This window comes from Armigeres subalbatus, chromosome 2 (genome assembly GCF_024139115.2).
Source record: "Armigeres subalbatus isolate Guangzhou_Male chromosome 2, GZ_Asu_2, whole genome shotgun sequence".
NCBI lineage: Eukaryota > Metazoa > Arthropoda > Insecta > Diptera > Culicidae > Armigeres > Armigeres subalbatus.
Window position 1 is genome coordinate 216716948 of NC_085140.1, and position 21799 is coordinate 216738746.

The window sequence follows — 21799 nt, forward strand, 5'->3', positions numbered from 1 at the left end:
AATTCCTTAATTCCTTAATTCCTTAATTCCTTAATTCCTTAATTCCTTAATTCCTCAATTCCTTAATTCCTTAATTCCTTAATTCCTTAATTCCTTAATTCCTTAATTCCTTAATTCCTTAATTCCTTAATTCCTTAATTCCTTAATTCCTTAATTCCTTAATTCCTTAATTCCTTAATTCCTTAATTCCTTAATTCCTTAATTCCTTAATTCCTTAATTCCTTAATTCCTTAATTCCTTAATTCCTTAATTCCTTAATTCCTTAATTCCTTAATTCCTTAATTCCTTAATTCCTTAATTCCTTAATTCCTCAATTCCTTAATTCCTTAATTCCTTAAGTTCTTAATTCCTTAATTCCTTAATTCCTTAATTCCTTAATTCCTTAATTCCTCAATTCCTTAATTCCTTAATTCTTTAATCCTTAATTCCTTAATTCCTTAATTCCTTAATTCCTTAATTCCTTAATTCCTTAATTCTTTAATTCCTTAATTCCGTAATTCCGTAATTCCTTAGTTCTTTAATTCCTTAATTCCTTAATTCCTTAATTCCTTAATTCCTTAGTTCCTTATTTCCTTAATTCCTTAATTCATAAGTTCCTTATTTCCTTAATTCCTTGATTCCTTAGTTCCTTATTTCCCTAATTCCTTAATTCCTTAATTCCTTAATTCCTTAATTCTTCAATTCCTTAATTCTTCAATTCCTTAATTCCTTAATTCCTTAATTCCTTAATTCCTTAATTCCTTAATTCCTTAATTCCTTAATTCCTTAATTCCTTAATTCCTCAATTCCTTAATTCCTTAATTCCTTAATTCCTTAATTCCTTAATTCCTCAATTCCTTAATTCCTTAATTCCTTAATTCCTTAATTCCTTAATTCCTTAATTCCTTAATTCCTTAATTCCTTAATTCCTTAATTCCTTAATTCCTTAATTATTCCTTAATTCCTTAATTATTCCTTAATTCCTTAATTCCTTAATTCCTTAATTCCTTAATTCCTTAATTCCTTAATTCCTTAATTCCTTAATTCCTTAATTCCTTAATTCCTTAATTCCTTAATTCCTTAATTCCTTAATTCCTTAATTCCTTAATTCCTTAATTCCTTAATTCCTTAATTCCTTAATTCCGTAATTCCTTAATTCCTTAATTCCTTAATTCCTTAATTCCTTAATTCCTTAATTCCTTAATTCCTTAATTCCTTAATTCCTTAATTCCTTAATTCCTTAATTCCTTAATTCCTTAATTCCTTAATTCCTTAATTCCTTAATTCCTTAACTTAATTCCTTAATTCCTTAATTCCTTAATTCCTTAATTCCTTAATTCCTCAATTCCTTAATTCCTTAATTCCTCATTCCTTAATTCCTCAATTCCTTAATTCATCAATTCCTTAATTCCTCATTTCCTTAATTCCTCAATTCCTTTATTCCTTAATTTCTTAATTCCTTAATTCCTTAATTCCTTAATTCCTTAATTCCTTAATTCCTTAATTCCTTAATTCCTTAATTCCTTAATTCCTTAATTCCTTACTTCCTTAATTCCTTAATTCCTTAATTCCTTAATTCCTTAATTCCTTAATTCCTTAATTCCTTAATTCCTTAACTCCTTAATTCCTTAATTCCTTAATTCCTTAATTCCTTAATTCCTTAATTCCTTAATTCCTTAATTCCTTAATTCCTTAATTCCTTAATTCCTTAATTACTTAATTCCTTAATTCATTAATTCCTTGATTCCTTAATTCCTTACTGAATTCCTTAATTCCTTAATTACTTAATTACTAAATTACTTAATTCCTCAATTCCTTAATTCATAATTCCTTAGTTCAATTCCTTAATTCATAATTCCTTAATTCCTTAATTCCTTAATTCCTTAATTCCTTAATTCTTAATTCCTTAATTCCTTAATTCGTAGTTCGTGATTCCTTAATTCGTAGTTCCTCAGTTCCTTAATTCCTTAGTTCCTTAATTCCTTAGTTCATTTAGTTCTTAGTTCCTTGATTCCTTGATTCCTTAATTCCTTAGTTCGTAGTTCCTGGATTCCTTAATTCGTAGTTCCTTGGTTCCTTAGTTCCTTAATTCCTTGATTCCTTAGTTCATAGTTCCTTGATTCCTTGGTTCATAAGTTCCTTGGTTCAGTTCATGATTCGTAGTTCCTTAGTTCGTAGTTCATGGTTCCTTAGTTCGTAGTTCCTTGATTCAGTTCCTTGGTTCATGATTCGTAGTTCATGGTTCATGGTTCGTAGTTCCTTAGTTCGTAGTTCGTAGTTCCTTGGTTCATGGTTCCGTGATTCCTTAGTTCGTAGTTCCATTCCTGATTCGTAGTTCCGTAGTTCCTGGTTCCTGGTTCCTGGTTCATAGTTCCTTCAGTTCGTAGTTCCTGGTTCCTTAATTCCTTGGTTCGTAGTTCCTTCAGTTCCTTGGTTCCTTAGTTCGTAGTTCGTAGTTCGTAGTTCGTGGTTCGTAGTTCCTTGATTCCATTCGTAGTTCCTTGGTTCAGTTCCTTAGTTCAACAGTTCCTTGATTCCTTGGTTCGTTCATGGTTCCTTAGTTCGTAGTTCGTTGATTCATTAGTTCCTTAGTTCGTAGTTCGTGATTCCTTAGTTCATTGGTTCCTTAATTCAGTAGTTCCTTAGTTCGTAGTTCCTTAGTTCCTTAGTTCGTAGTTCCTTAATTCCTTAATTCCTTAATTCCTTAGTTCGTAATTCCTTGATTCCTTAGTTCCTTAATTCCTTAATTCATGGTTCCTTAATTCCTTAATTCCTTAATTCCTTAATTCCCAATTTCGTTAATTCCTTAATTCCTTAATTCCTTAATTCATAATTCCTTAATTCCTTAATTCCTTAATTCCTTAATTCCTTTAATTCCATTCATATTCAGTTCCTTAATTCCTTAATTCCTTAATTCCTTAATTCCTTAATTCCTTGAATTCCTAAATTACTTAAATCCTAAATTCATAATTCCTTAATTCCTTAATTCCTTAATTCCTTAATTCCTTAATTCCTTAATTCCTTAATTCCTTAATTCCTTAATTCCTTAATTCCTTAATTCCTTAATTCCTTAATTCCTTAATTCCTTAATTCCTTAATTCCTTAATTCCTTAATTCCTTAATTCCTTAATTCCTTAATTCCTTAATTCCTTAATTCCTTAATTCCTTAATTCCTTAATTCCTTAATTCCTTAATTCCTTAATTCCTTAATTCCAAAGTTCCTTAACATCTTAATTAAAATCCTCCAAAGCCATTGAAAGATCCATCAAAACTATAATATCGTACTATCTACGGCAACATTTAATTATGTCAATCTATCCCTAGTTATGAATTTCCATCATATCCAAAGGTTAGTCACAAAATAGCACATCTCCAACTACCAACCGTTCATATCAATCTCTTAATTGATGTAAACCACTTGCAAGGTACCAAGCCGTGAGCCATTCCACTTTGGCTGCAGGCATGGAAGAATTTAATAAGCAGTTTCCTATAACAGAGGTTGAATAGGTGGCTGCTGGCTCGGTCGTAACAAGATCCCAACAGTCATATTAATTAAATACGAATTTAATTACGCTTTCCCTTCGATACTTTGTTGCAGTAGAGCGAATGGTTACATTCGATTTTATGACATCGAATATGAGTAACGAACGTACGTTCATTTGTTAATATGGCAATGAGAGGTACTTCGATTTCCTGTACTTTTTTCTTCGTCGTGATACGCAGGTATGTCAGATTTTCGAATGAGTAGCATTGAAACAATATGAAACACATATTTATGGGTGGAAACCGCACTCAAAAAGTTGTTTAGTGGGAACATATGCAATGTTTGAATTTATGAAAATTGTTTCATTTGCCAACTCATTTGCTTCAATAAACTTGTCTCCAGCAGGGTCTCTGTATGTAATGGAATTTCCACGAACACTGACATTAAATTTCTGTGACATATTCTGACCCCAGTGAGTACAACGTTTTGCTTTATAGGAGTCCAATTAGTATCAATCCAATTTACTGGCCGTCACGACCAAAGCCGGTGCAATTAAAATTCGATTAGTACTTTTATCCAAACATGAAAACTGTAAATTTGCATAGCTGGACACACACATACACACACTTCATTTGATTCCGGAATCCGTGTGTTCACCTGTTTGAACAAGAGTGAAAGCAAGATGGATTTTCGTGGATGATGAAGCCTTGCTATGACAAGCTTTTTGTGCCCGAACGTGACACCATACGTAGCTGACCTGTTAATGAATAAAAAAAAATGTCCTTCACTATGATACAAAGCCAGAAGCTGATCCCTTTCTATGAACAATAACCCATATGCAAGTTTTCGTCGAGCGCTCTGATTAGATTTTCATTACAAAATGTGTTGGACACTGGTTCTATGACGAGTATGGACGACGTTGATGTCTATATTGCTTCATTTGTAGTCATTTCATGACTGAAAATGTGTTGTTCGTGTATGTTGTTTGGGTTGCTTTACATCGCAATTGCGACATATTCGACATCCTAATGCTCTTTGAATTCATGTTTTTTTGAACTTTTAACAATTTTCATATAGGTAGTGCAAGGAGTGTAATTTTCACTGAAAAAGTAGAAAAACAAACAATAAAAATGAAAAGCGATATTATCTTTTCCTCTATATGCACAGGACAAGGACAGTATTGCTTACAATTTAATTTGCAACAAGTAGGGGGAGGAGGGGCAATATGCCCTAGCTAAGCATAGACTGCTTTTATGCCTCAACTATAACGATTTTCATGGATGTTTCTACCTCATGCAACAGTTGAACAATATCGCTAGTTGATGCCATATTAAAATTTAAAAAAATCTCACATTTCACATTTCAAAAAAGTGGTGATATTTCGTTGCCGGAAAACTCATTAGGCAAAACTCCTTTTAGCCGGCAGCTCTTAGGGAACAACGCACCACGCGTCAGAGAATCATTATTCTGGTATGGATAGTGCGTGGAGACGCATAGTACGTTGTAGGTTAGTTCTACTAGGGCGTTTTACCTCGCCGATGTTTCATCGAAATGTGGAAAATTTCTTTTTTTCCTACATTCCTTTCTATTATTTTGACACTTTTTTCACTTAACCTACATAATTTTACGTCTAGTTTTGTTTTATATATATTATTTTTTGTTGCTGGATTTAAACATTATTTTATATTTTATTTATCGCTTCGGCTAGGATATTCGCTTTAAGCCATGTACAAGCTCTGAATTCCCATGGTGACATTTTGGCGTATCTTAAGTCTGCTGGAGCTGAAATCAGAAATCCAGACAAATTTCGCCAAATTAACGAACTATAACCCGCTCACCGCGAAAACAATGAACCGAGTTATAGGATAAATGTTCGTTTTTGGACCCGTAGAGAAAGTGCTTACCGATATCTGCTTATATGTATCAAATGACACGTTTGATATAGACGGAAATCACACCATTTCATAGATTGAAGTCTCATTTATGAAATAGAAATTTAAAATTGGCATCAAGTGTTGATAAATCGCTGAGAATTGTAATTTTCTGAAATGAAAATATTCTTCGTTTTGGACAGTGCAACATTTTTTGGATTCCCAAATGTACACATTTTGGACACCCCGAATTTAGTCTCTTCAAAGTCTTATTTCTAATTTACCCTGGTCAACCGAAGTAAAGTCTTATCTTTCGATTGGCATGCAAAAACTTATTGTGTGCGTTCTGAGATTTTCAGTAATGTATACTTTTAAGCGTAATGCATTGTAACGCTCGCCTTCTTGAACAAACTAATTTCTTCGAAATTTCATATAAATATTGCTATTTTCGCACGGGAAACCAGTGAAACAGATACTGAACAATATTATTTTTCTGAAGCCACTGGAGGAATTAGCAGCGGCATTGATTTAGTTCAGAAGGAAAGAAAACGTCGCCAGGAGGGTCCAAAATGTGTAGGGGTCCAAATCAAGTTGGTTACCCTATTGGACTCTTGTTTAGTAAAGAAGGTGCCTTTTTAGTGTGGCTAACAATTATGTCCAGGTTGCGAAACCTACTCTCCTGCTTGGAAGTGGCAGTTCTCTTTCGTCTTCTTAGGAATTCAAGACCATCCCCAACCGATTCTGGATTTATTTTTATATCAAATAGACTAGGGTGACCATAAGGTGATTATAGAATGAAGCCAGAAATCGGCCATTTCGTAAACCACGTGCTTTTCCAATATTTTTTTCAAGCGCACGAGATGAAAGAACAATAACGCGTATGAGGCTGAAATAATGGTAGATCGATTGCTTAGTTATGCTGAACAATCTTAATTTGAGTTTCGGCACTGTACGAAAACTATTCCGCTAGATTTGGGCTTTTTGAAATGTATGTGGATAAACGTGTGGTGAATTTGAAATTCATCACGGGCTTCATTCTATAATCACCATAAGGAGTCTTAAAGGAGGAGTTGTACTTCTTATTCAATAAAAATCAGATGTCCTATATATAGTATATGTGTCGCGATTTTAATTTTTTGCAATAGCGCCACCCTAATATAATCGACATTGATCCACACATAAATTAAATTATTTCTTATTCGTGACTACACATAAAGATTATTCCTATATATATTTTATAAGTGGTTTGTATAAACCTCGGAATGGTAGTTTTGATTGCAATATTTTTATTGCGTGTATGACGGTTAATCCACGAACCTGGATTTCTGGATCAAATCGACGATGGTTCGGGTGATGTGAGCCTCAAGGGCGTTTTTGAGTCGCTTTAAAACGCGCAAAGGGTCACGGTAAAGGAGCCCCCACAATGATGGGCGCAGCGGTGCGTTTTGACAGTTAATGCATTCTGGATGAGCCATAAGCTAGCGGTCTTTTGTACCCGCTATGTATTTAACACAGCTTTGGACTATAGAGGGCGTAATACATAGGCCAGGGGATTTTCAAGCACTTCGTTGAACTACTTGACTTCGACGACGAATTTGACGACTTTGTTTCTCAAAGAGGAAATATACATAAGACTAAAAGGTTAGCTAACCCTTTCGGATTAGGCTTATCGTAAACACGTCGAAGATGAAGACTTCATTCTTAGTATATGATACGAGCAGTGTTGGTAAAAACTCAATTCTCAAATCTCATCCACGATTCAAACCAAGAGTGAGTCAAATCCCACCGAAGTCATGACCAAGTGAATCATCAATGATTCGAATCGCAAGGTTTACATCGTTGCATGACTTTTACGTTTTCTTCCTTATTAAAGTGATTTTTTATATTATTGATGAATTCATCACTGAGACATGCCCTCTGGGGAATCGCAAACGAGGTAGTTCCCGCATGAGGCCTTGATGAGAAATCGAGGTGGTTGAAGAATTCGTATACTTGAGCTCATTGACAGCCCTGTAACTTTACAAGCAGAAAAAATCGGCGATGCATCGTGGCACTCTGTATGTAAGACGCTTTCACTCCACTAAATTGAATATGCATATATTACCAAATAATGTGTCTACAACAGTTGTCCAACTTGCTACTATTAAGCCGATTACATTATAAATGCAAATCTCTGAAGCAAAGTACCTGACACAAAATTGAGATAATCACAAAGGACTTTAATCAATCAGTTTATGCTCCTCATTCAATATCCATTAGTGTAGTACAACATTAGGAAATTTCAACACTACGTACGTTTACGATAGCGTCAAGTCAACCCTTCTTGATTAAAGCTGACGTGGTTGGGTCGCGTGGTATACACTTTCCTGTGCTTTGTATCTCATAATTTCCCTCTTCTAATTCGCAGGGTAAAGGTGATGGAATGCTCGGCGAAGGACGATGTGAATATAACCGACATTTTCAAAACATTCCTCTCGCTGTCCCGCATCATTCCGGCCAATGGAAATACAGACTCAACATCGGGATTGAAAAGGCGTTCGTCAGCTTATGTTAGTGCTAGTAGTAAAGGTAAAACAAAAATATCCTTCCACCCGCCATTGTTCCCATTCTAATTTATGACCTCCATTGTTTCACCAGCTAAGTCTAGACTCGGAAGTCCGTCCATTGGTTGTGAAAAAACTAAAGAAACGTCATATTTAGCAGCTGGTTGTAGCGAACCATCAACTAGCGATCCAAAGTCCAAACCAAGATCAAGGTAATTATTAATGGAATACTCAATTCAAAACGTCTTACTTTCATGCTTGGTGTTATCTGTTGTGTTCATTTTTGTGTCATGGAGGGCTTATTTGTAAGGGTGAACCGAACCGAACCGAAACGCAAGCTTCAAAATTATCAAAGTTCGATTTTAATCAAAGATCATAGATAACTATTTGTAATTTTCGGGTTGAACTGAACTTTTATTCCTTCTAGCGGACACGTACCCTTAATTTTTTAAAACAAAAGAAGGAGCTGGCACACATGATGCTGATTCCTAATATTTTTCAACAAAACTTGTTTCAGGTTTAGCGTTAATCATACTATCATATTTATAGCTCCAGTCTATTCGATACATCGAAGTAAGCCTTGCGCGCGGTCGGTTGTGTTTGATTTTCTGACATCAAATTTTTTTCTTTGATACCGAAGGGTAACAATATCAATAGTGGCCCCCAACCAATAGTGGATCCTCCAGCCATTTATGCATTATTACAGCACAATGTAAACATTTTGCTATGAAATTCCATCGAGAGAAACTACCTTACAATCCTATGATTTGATTACATGCACTAGAAATACATTGGAAAGTTCAATTAGATGATTTTTTACAATTTTGTAAAATAATAAACACGAGAGTGTCCATTATAGGAATATTTTGGGGTGTCAATAATAGGGAAGAAGAACGTCCCGGAACAGAATATCAATAAAATGAAGTGTCGACTATACACTGACAAAAATCAAAACATATTCATTATGTGTGGCACACATACATTTTGACTATAGAATTTCCCACATAACGTCTATGTGAATTCGCATAGCATATATGTGGAAACACACATAACCCTTATTAATCAATAACTTTTATGTGGATTATCCTACAGCGTAATCCTAATGCATAAATAAATTTTATTTGTATTTTTATAGATTTTTGCCAATAAAAATGTGTGGATTTTTATTAGTGTAGGGCAGCGGTTCTCAACCTTTTTCTTGAGTGGTACCCCTTCAGACCTTGGCACAGCTTGATGTAGCCCTGGTTTTTTTTATTTATCGGTGAGCTCAAATGTAAAAGTGGGTCATGGATTTTCACTGTTTCAATTTTCAAAAACATTATTTTGGGCTTCCGACGAATTTATGTACATCGACTTATCAATTTTTAATAGAGCTAACAATCATAATTTTCATATTAAAGTGAGTTAACTTCAACTTTAATTATAACAAAAACGATACGAAAACAAATGGTAATTTAGGATACTTCCACAGAAAGGGTAAAAATAAAGATGTTCGGTGTTTTGGAAAAATAAAACAGTTTCTTAAACTTTTAGGCTGCTGATGCAAGGAGCCTGTCCCGAAGCATCGCAGTTAAAAATAAAATGCCAAGGAGAAGTAATAGAACTTTAAAAACTTTGCAAGGATTTTGAACTTTTAACTATAAAATATCTTTAAAATATGGAAGCCTAAGCGAAGTTGTGCAATTCTTTTGAAAATTCCAAAACGAAAGGGACAATGCTAGGTGTCAGTGTTTGAGAAATTAGATTTTCTGTTCTCAAAAAAAAGTTTTTGAAAAACTTTTGAGAATTGAGAATCTTAGTAAATGTATGTAAGGTGCTTATTTAGTATAAATTTACAATATTGATTCAAATTATTTGTGGAAGAATGAATTATTGAATGTTGCACCTGTCAGTTTTGCTGATGGTGAAGTTTTGTCAAAACAGTTAAAACCATTCCAATTTCAAGAACGGAGATCTTGTTAAGGAATGCGTATCAGCTGTTCTTGACATCTTCTGCCCTAATGAAAATCCTCCTTCAGTAGCTTCAGTTCGTCGCGGAACACGTTTAAGATTAAAAGTTCTCGTAGAAGATTTGAAAACTATGTTACGTGAAAATACGCCTGCCTTTATATGCCCGATATTGATAATTGATATTGATAACAAAACATGATATTAATTTGTTTGAAAAAAGAGTAAAAACTACAAGCAAAAATAACAAAAAAATTTACCGAAAAATCATAAAAATATCAGGTTTTGCTATTAACAAGAATAAACTATTAGCTCAAGATATTGATATTGTTAATAGCAAAATCTGATATTTTAATGATAATATGTACCGAATAAATTCTGGCACACCAGCAAGTGATAACTGTGAAAACTGGCCCGTGGCTTGAAAGGGTTGGGCAGGCGTGTACTTAATTGGTTAACGGCCTCTTTGAACTCTGGGGCTACTATGAACTTGGGCGAGGAATTTATCTACCTTGGATCCATGCTAACGGTTGATAATTATGTTAGTCATGAAATATGTACAATGACGTATCATCTGTGCATGTCGGGCCTATTACGGGCTCCAGAAGAAACTGCGGTTATTTGTCTTGAATTAATGGAACCTCAAATCATGTACAGTGAGAATAGCTTTTTAATCCCAAGAAGACTATTATATTGGTGAGCTGTGCATATTTGGCCAATCACGACTAGCAATTACGATGTGTACAGTCAATCGAGCTAAACTATAAGCTAAGATTATTTCCATAAATATATCCATAAATTTCCATAAAATATTTATTTAACCTGTAATTAGGTGTACAAAACTGCATCGGAATGAGCAATACTTTATTGAATTAGGTCCAAAAATTAGTAAAGACAAATACCTAGTCTGGATAATTTCTATTTTGGTTCAATCAGTTTCTCAAAATCACAAATTAATGTAATGTAAGTTAATAATTATATTTTAAATAAGTATCTGTCACTGGAGTTTTGTCTTTGTGATTTTCTAATCTGTGTTGATTTTTTAAATATTTAAAATGGCTAACCATATAAGTGCAGAACTTACAATCACTTACAAGATAGATTTAAGATAATTTCTTTCTACGCAAACAGTTTACATCAACCTAAACTCTTGGCTAATTGAATATTTACATTTTCAGATCTCTAATCCGACGGTCGTCCAGGAAAACCAAACAACAAATACAGAATGCATCTGGCACGGAAGACTGCAATATACAGTAATTGAATTACCGGTCGTTTCTGCAACCAGAGAAGTATCTACACCCGTTCCATTCCACATGATAGTGCAGATGAACAAAGCGGATTAACACATAGTTGAATAGATTCATTAGTTTGATTCAGTACTTTCGGTTTATCTTTGTTGTTTTTTGATAATCAAACTGAATTTTATGAAGATTATTGCACAAAATACAATAATCGATGCGAAGTGAATTGTGATCCATGATACTAAATTATATTAATTAAAATACAAAGATTAAAAATCCTACAAGGGATTTGCCAAAAAAAAGTAACGTAGCTCACATACTAAAAATATATAACATCAAAACGGCGCGTAAATCAAACAATGTTGATGGAGGTGCAGCGCATATTACAAAGTGGACCTACCGTAGCAGGACATTTTTTATACATGCTACACATGAGCTTTCTATAGTGGGCATTGAATCTGATATAGACAAAAAATGGTTAGCCATCCGACGACGAACGCAACAAAGAGTAAATATTCTCCATGATTCGATTGTAATAAACTCTCGGAACACGAGGTGATAAAACGTGACAAATGCGTAGTGGAAAACGTTTATAAATGAAAAGAAGCGTGAAAAAGCAGAAACAATATTCGTAGATAGGAGCTTGTTGTTGAATTTAAAACTTGTTGATTAAAAGTAATCGTAAGCGGCGTGATCGTTATTGATTTATGTGATTGATGTTGTAGCTATCGGGGAAAGTAAATTAACTATTTCGAGCAAATGTTTTATTCATCTTCAGCTTTAGTGCACAACACAACTTACAACCCTCAATTAGTTTGTTCCAGTAAGTGTTTAAATTTGATTAATTATTCTACACAAATATTCAATTGGCTTGATGCATTATAACAATGGTTATTGTTACGGGTTGTACATATATGAATTTGCATTTTACGTTGAGTTTCGATGTAGCTTTCATTTTTCAATACAAATTAAGTTTATGTTCTGTGGTTTGCTTAAGGGTCTGGGTCATTTGGCATAAAGTCATTTGGCATAACGCCATTTGGCATAAGGTCATTTGGCATAAAGGCCGTTTCGCATAACGGACATTTGGCATAATTTTGAACAGCAAGAAAAGAGTGGGTCATTTGGCATAACGGACATTTGGCATAATTTCGAACTGTGAAAGCGAAAGGGATATTTCATGTAATGTTTAGCGTAGATAAAGTAGGTCGAGGCTCAGGTGTTTTCTGATAAATCTAGACTGATGGTAGACATTTTCCGGAAGAATGAAATAACAAAACGGTTATTTCCGAGAGAGGGATCACATCCACCATTGACTTATTTCGGCCACATGCCTACTTTTAAAACACACTTGTCGTAGATGCACACCCCCTTGCGTCTCAGGGCGCCCCAAATATTCTCGTGATTGAGACGGTCGAAAGCTTTTTCGTAGTCAATGAATACCAAGTAAAGAGACTCTTGGAATTCATTGACCTGCTCCAGAATGATGCGGAGCGTTACAATATGGTCCACACATGATCTTCCGGCATGGAATCTGGCCTGCTGCCGCTGGAGAGTCACATCGATCTTCTCCTGAATCCGGGCTAGGATAATTTTGCATAGAACTTTGAGAACATAATGCCTCGCCAGTAGGGTGGCTCAAATTAGCATGAGCTTGAGCTTGAGCTTGATTGACTGCTCGTAGATCAGCTGTTCTTGCACAGGGAACCAACAGATGTTTGCTTGGGACTGCTACACATCTTCAATGTACAAGTACTGGTGATCTCATTTGTTAGGTCATACTGGCGCCTGCCACGTCAGAATGCAAGTCAATGTAGGGAAGGGGGAGGAAATGATGATGCAATCACTCGCCCACTGCAAGCCGAATATACCTCTGCACTTGCCACGAGTTCATGCGGAATTTGTTGGAATTTCTGGGTTAGGTTGGAGAGGCAGAGGTCCGTCTTGGTTAACGAGCTGCCAATGTGATAGATAGGAGAAGGTAACTGATGGAATTTCTAATTGGATGTAGGGGAAACGAGCTCTATAGTTCATTTCCAATTCTAGCAGATTACTGTTAGAATACTCAAGTTGAATAGTAATGGAAACGGTATGGAAGTCCATTTCCAGTTCTAGCGATTGCTAGAACATGAGAAATAAAGAGAAAGATACAAAGTAGGAGAATGGAACGGACCTGGGATTGAACCCACGACCTCCTGCGTATGAGGCAGAAGCAGTAGCCATATGACTACCAAGCCCGCCTCGTAGGGTGGCTCAAATTAGTATGGGAAAAACTTTTTCTCATTTTTTTTATGGGCCGCCCTCTTATTCAGTTCTATTTGATGCCCTTATGCTCTGGACAAATTTTCAGCCAAATCGGTCAACGTTTGGGCGGTGCTAAACTCGTTGGAAACATCCAATAACAGTGATATGCAGTAGCACGGCACAATTTACGATCAAGAACTTTGATACTCATTCAGCTCTTGTAGAATTGAATACAGAATGTTATGCAAAAAACCGCGAGAAGATTAGAGTTTGCCCGGCTTATTAGCATTTCTTATTAGTTATTAGCATTTCTCTGAAGTGGGGTTTGAGCAAATTTCGTTTCTTTTACCTTTGAAAAGAAATAAATTCACCCCTACAACACTCCAGTAAAATGCTAATATCTTTCCCAAATAAACTCTAATCTTCTCGCGGTTTAAGCATAACATTTTGTATTTAATTCTACAAGAACTGAATGAGTATCAAGGTTCTTGATCGTAAATTGTGCCGTCCAACAGCAAATCACTGTTATTGGATGTTTCTGCATACATTTTTCCAAATAAATTTCCAATGAGTTTAGCACCGCCCATACGTTGACCGATTTGGCTGAAATTTTGTCCATAGCATAAGAGCATCAAATAGAACCGGCCCATCAATTGAAAAAGTGTTTTTTGAGCCACCCTACTCGCCAGTTATCGCATACAGTCCGGTCACCCTTTTTGGGCACCTTCACTAAGATACCTTGCATCCAGTCGACCGGGAAAGTTGCGGTGTCCCAGATATTACGAAATAAACGATGCAGTAGTTGATCGGATGTCATGGGGTCAGCTTTAAGCATCTCGGCTGATATGCGATCGACCCCTGGGGCTTTATTCGATTTCTAGCAGTGATGGAGCTTCGGTATTGACGCGTGTTATATGTCGGATCCTAGGCAAATCATGTCGAGGTGGTGATGGCCTGGCTGGCACTTGAAAAAGTTGTTCGAAGTGCTCGAACCAGCGTTTCAGCTTGTCAAATGGGTCGGTCAATAACTGATCATTCGCGTCTTTCACAGGCAACGTTGCATTCATCTTCGCTCCGCTTAAGCGTCGTGAGATATCATAGAGGAAGCGAATGTCCCCGGTTGCGGCGGCTCTCTCTCCTTCGTCGGCCAGAGAATCTGCCCACGCTCGCTTGTCCCGTCGACATGAGCGTTTTACTTCCTTTTCAAGAGCCGCGTATCGTTGACGGGCTAAGACTTTGGCTCCTCTGATTTTTGATCGCTCTATCGCGGCTTTGGCTTCTCTTCGCTGCTCTATCTTCCTCCAGGTCTCATCGATGATCCATTGTTTTCTCTGGGTGCGCAGTTTGCCCAGATTGTTCTCGCTGGTGGCGATGAAGGCATTCTTGATTGCGGCCCATTGGTCTTCCACGCTGCCACCTTCCGGAATATCTTGGTCGATGAGGGAAGAGGGATCCCCCGATCACCATGTCGTTATTACCACAAAATTCAGTAAATAGCTCTCCGTTTTCGCTCATTTCTCCGATATCATGGCGTCCCATAATGCGCTCATGGTTCGAGTAGTCGGATCCGATCTTCGCATTGAAGTCGCCCAGTCAACACAAAATCGTATATGATGCAAAATAAGATGCTAAAGTGGAGGCGATATAGGGTTACTGCTCCTGGACTTCATCTCATAGCTCCGAAATTGGTCTCACGAAAAACAAAGCAATGAAAAGGAATTTGGTTTGTTTATTATTTTTGTGATTTTTTCCAGCAGTAAGCACGCATATTAGATAAAAGAAGCGACGAAATTGGTGCCGTATTTCTTTGTTTTGCGATGAGATGAATATATGTTCAGTGAGATGGGAAATGGAACAGTTCCCCTACATACATATTGTATGGGGAAGTACCTATATCGCCTCCACTTTAGCATCTTATTATACGTCATGATATACGATCTTGTGTTGACTGGGCAGTCGGGCCGCGGCTATTGTAAGAATTATTCTACATACATCGGATAGATTAAGCACTGTCACCGTTGTTGTGTCCGGAGTGAGAGAACTCCGAAAACGCCGGAACACGTAATCTTCGGATGTACTCAATTACTTGTGGGTTCTGGCACTTCGAGTAAAGCAAAGGGACGACTTGAAAGATTCCCATTCTCGGCGATGGTGACCAGCTATCGTCAAAACCGGTTACTAAGTTGGATTTCAATTGATTTCTTCTCTGTGAAAACTACGCCGCCTTGAGTCTCATAGTCTGCCTTTGTTGCGATGTCCAGCTGGGTTCAATTCAAGTCTCATGCTTGATTGCTGATTTCCTTTCCGCCACTGAGCAGGGTGTGACCGACCCAGCCCCACTTCTGTGTCAGAATTTTATTTGCTATCGGCCTCTGCTGACAACGAAGATGGAGCTCGGTGTTTGAGATCCATTTGTAAGGCTACCAGGGTCGAGTTAAGATCCGAAGACATCTGTTGATGTACACCTGTAGCCGTTGAGTGTTCCCCTGACATACACATGTTTCACTAGCGTATAGAAGAGCAGATTTCACGTTGAAATTTCGAATTTGATGCATTAATTCATCTGCTTGTTCTTCCAGATATTTATTAAACTCGCAAAGGCCCTTGCCTTCTTGATTTGCGCCTATGTCAATATTGGTTCCCCTTGGTACATTGGTCTGGCGCCATTTGGCTACCAAGATATTGAAAACTTTCTGGTGAAACTGAGAGGGGTCACCGTGTTCCCATCCAACGTAGCGAAATGGTCAACACAGGACCATTCGGCACGGAATCTGGTGTGCTGCACCTCACTTTGCGTAGGACTTTGCGAACGGTACACAATAACATAATGCCTCGCCAGTTATAGTAACCGTTTTTGGTCATCTTTACTAGATAAGTTGCGGTGTCCCATATATTGCGAAATAACCGTTGCAACAGTTGAGTGGATTCCATGGGTTCAGGTTCGAACATCTCGGCTGATATACGATCGATTCCTGGGGCTTTGATCGATTTAATGCTTTGAATCCGTGCAATGCGCAGGCGTATTTCGCCGGTAAAGATGAGATGATCAGACGTGGCACCGTTTCCATTTTTGGCTGACCCTATAGTTGATTTGATTTTCGGTAAAGCCGTCTCGAGAGAGCCATGTAACCTTGTGAGCCGTTCGATGAGGGAAGAGCGATCCCCCGACAACCATGTTCTTATTATCAGAAAATTCTGCGAACTGCTCTCCATTTTCGTTAATTTCTCCAAGACCATGACGTCCCATGATGCGCTCATGGTTCAAGTTGTCGGATCCGATCTTCGTATTGAAGTTGCTCCTACAAATTTTGATATCATCCTTCGGAATTATATCTACGTCGGCTTTAAGTTGGCTGTAGAAGCTCTCTTTGTCTTGCGGATGGACAGCATCGTTTGGCGCATAACATTGGATAAAAGAAAGGTTTCGAACCCGTGTTCTAAACATGGCAATGATGATCCTTTCATTTATAGGATCCCACTTCATAAGCAACGGGCTGAGAATTATCGAAGTTGGCTAAACGTCGGGCGCTAGACCGATTAGATTGCGACATAATACCAGTTTTAAGCCTCTGCCCGTTCATCCTATTCAAGCGTTGATGATAGACTCACAGTGACTGACAAACTGATTCTACAGAATATACGGAATGCAATTAAAAGCGACTTTAGAAAGGAGTGTTGTCAACACTCAACAGCATGACATATCCATTTTTCCGAAGTACTACAGTAATACAGTATGGAGGTTCTGCGGGTTTCCAAGACAGAGGGGAGAATCAGAAACAATCAATCAATAAAACTCGCGTAGTGAAATGCTTGTCGCCACGCCACGAAGAAAAAGTAAGCAAGGTAAGGTAAGAGAACAGGGAAAGGTGCATCTTATTGTTATAGAAGTTAAATATGTTATTCAGTAAGACAATTTTGCCAACTACAATTAGAAACTAACATTTTTTCAATTCATCGAGCTGCGTCGGTTTGTTTTAGGTTTCTTTCACAAATTACGGAAACCTCCCCCTCGTAATACTTGTTGTAAGGAAGGTTTATTATTTTTGTATGGATCGTAACTATCGGCCGTTACGCGGGACGCTGCATTTTTCAACTTCATTTTCCAAAGTTATATTAATTAAAAAAAAAATCAAATATTTTTTTGGTCCAAAATATATGTGGAATGCACTTCTTTTATGTAAATTTCCAAGCCAGTGACGTAATACAGATAGGCGTCCCGCGTTTGGCAGGACGCTTGCTGATGGCCGAGCTGTAGTGGCAGAATCATAGTAGGCAAATATTGAGATGTCAGATAGTGAGAACCAACACTTAATTATTGTAACACAGAACACTCAAAGACACCGAATAAAGCAGACATTATACATGAATGCTCCCTTGTTACTTCAATATTAGTATCATAATTTGACTCACAAGTATTATAATTTCACTTAGAAATTGAATCTGTTCTCTTTCATTACTCAAAAATATCAAGAATTCGAAAGAATCCACATCGACGGAAAAATTAAGTCATCAGTACACTTTTTTGACGTATTAGCACAAACTTGTCCAGCGGAGGTACGCGTAGCAGTGAAAGCCTTCCCCAACATGTACGACATCTGGATTCGATTCTAAAATGTAATCAACAGTTTTAATTCTTTGAATATTACCTTTTCATTATGGCGAAGCAATTTTTATGCAAAATTTTCATTTCAATAATTTTTAAAAACAAACACCAGAACGATGGCAGTATGCTTTAGATATATATACGAGCGAGCTAATACCATTTCTCAGCTTTGTTGCAGAGTACACGAAGTTTTTCGCCGATAACAGGCATACGGGACTTGCTAAATGCCTGGATAAACAATTCGACGATTAGACAAGAAGTTTCCTACAGGTTTTAGATATTGTTTGACTTGGAAATGTTGTTTAAAATCTCAGTAGCGTTTACCGAAGTAACAACTAAATTTCACCTATATTTGACAGAAAACTGCGGAATCTCCACATACGTGTTCTCGATAATTGCAAAATATTTTAATTTATCTGTGTCCACCAGTAATAGAAAAAAAATACTACAATCCCCGGTAGTATTTACGGCAATCATAAAATAATAGATAAATTGTATTTGTGGAAGCAATAATTCAAAACTTCATGCTAAAAATGAGGTAAATCAAAATAGCATACCAATGTTGAAAGTAATTACCAATTCCCTTTGAAAACAGAACAAATAAAGTAAAAGAAAACATTGGAAAAGTGCCCACTTGTAATGATGGCTATTCAACGATAATAGGAATTACTTAAACAAATCCATCCATCGTAAGGAGCATAAAAATGTGTTTTTTTTATTTATTTGAGGATCAAAAGTAATTCAAAACCGTAAATATTACCAAGCACCAACTAAAAATGAGAAATAACTTATCTAAATTACAACCAGTATTATCTAGGAGCTATGCCATACTAACTGATAAATTACAATGCTAAAATTACTAATCATTAATTGTAATCTAACGAGGCAACTGACTATAAATTGCACTTATTGTTATTCTACTTGCAACGATTAACTATAGGATTTCCTTCGTTTTTTTGTTGAAGATAAATTCCCATCGATTTCTGCTAGAAGTTGCGATCTAATTAAAATCCTCAACTATTCATAAATTTAATAAAAAAACACACACAAACAAGTTCGAATTATATTCTCAATTGAAACAACTTAACCATTAAAACAAGCAAGGATTGCCTTTCTAAAATCGATGCTTCAGGCTTTAAAATAATCGTTACCGAAGAATTTCACATCATGTCATTTGAAAGTGCATCCATCTTATCAGAACCAGTGATGGGAAATGTCAAAAAAATGTCATGGGGTTGCTATTACTAATTTGCTAATAACTTTTTTCAAAAGTTATTTACAATTCGGATTTTTTTATTAACATGTAATGCTCAAAAGATCCTACAAGTTTGCCAAACAGGTCATTGTTCTAAATACACAGTATGAGGCACGATAACGAATTTAAAAAAATGTCACGGAATGTCATGACATTAATGTCATTTGACACTAATTCGGCTCTCACGGCGCCAATTTCAGTTTTAGAGCAATGAGCTATTAGAAAAAGTTTTAGTATCCTTTGAAGGCTTTATATTCATATAAAACATACGATTGTAAATTACTTGTGAAAAAGTTATTAACAAATAAGTCCCATGACATCGATATGACATTTCCCGTCACTGATCAGAACTTTGATAGAATTTTTTATCATTTGTACCCCAAATACAAAGCAAATATATACCCTTACTAATCTAGCCTATATACTACTTCCGATGATTGTAATACAAATTTGACCAACCGATATGCAAGACCCAAGACTTTGATAAATGATATCACTATTGAGCTGAAATATCTTTCCTCACACATTTTGGAGCTTGAGAAATGATCCCTTTTGATAGCTTCAGCTAACTCCCGTGCACACACTACATGTATAAAATTCGGTAATGTTTGGATGGTTATACATGCTACTTGATGAGAATTGAAAAACGAACCATGATTGTACATCAAGGTATGAGATACTTCTAAGCTACTATTAAACGTAAGAACTTGTTGGATTGAGACAAATCCTAACGGCTCGTGTTTCATTTCCCAGGCTTCGAAAATACCCTTTCTTATATTGTCTCTAATTACATCACAATGTCTGAAACTCGATGTGCATATGCAATGCACAATAGGGTGGCTAAATTAGAATGAATAAAACTTTTTTTTCATTTTTTTTTTCGTTGGGTCACCTTCTTACTCCGTTCTATTTGATGCCTTGATGCTTTGGACATAATTTCAGCCAAATCGGTCAACGTTTGGGCGGCGCTAAACTTGTTGGAAGTTCATATGAAACAATATATGAAGAAACATCAAAAACAGTGATTTGCAGTTAGATGCACAATTTACGATGAAGAACTATGACTCTCATTCAATTCTGGCAGAATCTAGAACAAAATGTTATTCCGAAAATAACGAGAAGATTAGAGTTCAAATGCTAATAAAGCATTTTACTGAAGTAGGTTGAGCAAATCTCTTTTCTTTTTTACACTAGAAAAGTAATAAATTCACGCATTCAACACTCCAGTAAATTGCTTATATCTTTGCTTAGCTTAGCTTTGATTGACAACACAAAAGATATTTTAGTTACAAGATAAAGATTGTCGCTGTCGTCGCTGTCCGGAAAATCTTTTCCGGGGTGGGAGGAAGGTGTAGTGGTTAGGTATCAACAATTCTCACTTCATTCGAAACGCCTCACCTCATATGAGACGCAGAATAGGCACAAATGATTTTAACTAACCATGATTCGTGTGATGGGAGTGGGGCAACTTACGCTTTGGAGGTGAGGGCTGCTGTGAGGTCCGGTTGGACCACCCCGCTTACGGATAGCCCAATATCCGATTGTTGCTGCCCTACTCACGAGCCATGGGACGTCACTCTAATGTTTGGCCATAATCGTCGAAACAACCAACCTAGCGAACACTTGGAGGTGGTTCTACCGCACCCAACATCATCGCAGCCGCTTCAGACAGTTCGACGCTAGAAACCATACCGCAGTCAACGACATCGCAGTCCAGGTATCGAACACACGTAATGCCGCTCTAAACCACTCGCCGTCAAGAACCATTCAAGCTACCCCCATCGACCACTCGGTGATCCAGCACTGCCAAGTAAACGATCATTCCTCTCTCTCTCGCGCATGCAAATGTGCCCCAACACACCCCCTCCCTCCCGTCCTATACCTTCAAGGGATGAGAAAATGAATAAATATGTTGAAGACTATTTAATTGTGTTGCATAACCTTATTTACAGACAGAGGGTCCATTCGTGGTGTATCGTAGTCTTCCATTCCATCTGTTGTGGTTTTGAGTCGCCCCAAAGTAAGTGGTAGCCGGCCCTTGTGTGATTAGCCCTGAGCTATTCGATTGTTACAATTGACGTTCCGCAAAAAAAAAAATATTGCTAGGGTAGACTCACGACAACAAGTTTCTGTTAATTATCGTAATCGCTGTCCAAGTCTGGGTCAAGGCGCGGAGTAAGAGTATCCAGATCTCCTGGAAATCTAGGAGAAGATCGGCCGGCTGAAAACAACAAAGCTCCTGGGGTTGACCAACTGCCAGCAGAGCTGTTTAAACACATTGGTGAGGCATTAGCTAGACCGCTGCACCAGATAATTACCAATGTTTGTTAATTATCCATCCACAGAAGTGGATGGAAGGTGTCGTGTCCGATGGGAACATATTTTGGTGGGACAATATTTTTTGCATGAGAGTCGAAAACGACGCAAAATTTGCAAAATATTGTCCCACCAAAATATGTTCCCATCAGTTTCTCCATATATGGATGACGTCTCCACTACAAGAAAGAGCTTTTTGGGGTGTGAAAAAAGGTGCAAGAATGATGTTTTGGATTGTGCTTTCGCTAATTTCAATACAATTGGACGTGTGAGCATTTGTTTTGGTACTTCCAAAAAATTTGCACAGTAGTCT

General features: G+C 36.9%; 1 protein-coding gene and 1 long non-coding RNA gene across 5 annotated transcripts in view; both read left to right on the forward strand.

The window, feature by feature from the left end:
* The window catches only part of LOC134211655 (GTP-binding protein Di-Ras2), a 127850-nt gene extending 115441 nt beyond the window's left edge, over positions 1 to 12409 (forward strand). For all 4 annotated transcript variants that reach the window (XM_062688754.1, XM_062688757.1, XM_062688758.1 and 1 more), the window contains 3 exons: positions 7742 to 7902; positions 7972 to 8089; positions 11003 to 12409. In XM_062688754.1, the coding sequence (XP_062544738.1) occupies positions 7742 to 7902; positions 7972 to 8089; positions 11003 to 11084 (361 nt within the window). In that variant the 3' untranslated portion in view covers positions 11085 to 12409. The remainder of the gene's footprint in view (positions 1 to 7741; positions 7903 to 7971; positions 8090 to 11002) is intronic.
* A 9-nt stretch (positions 12410 to 12418) lies between these two features.
* On the forward strand, positions 12419 to 19901 carry LOC134211656 (uncharacterized). Its single transcript, XR_009979063.1, has 2 exons — positions 12419 to 17155; positions 17847 to 19901. It is a non-coding gene; the product is annotated as an uncharacterized LOC134211656 (long non-coding RNA).
* Positions 19902 to 21799: the final 1898 nt, after the last annotated feature.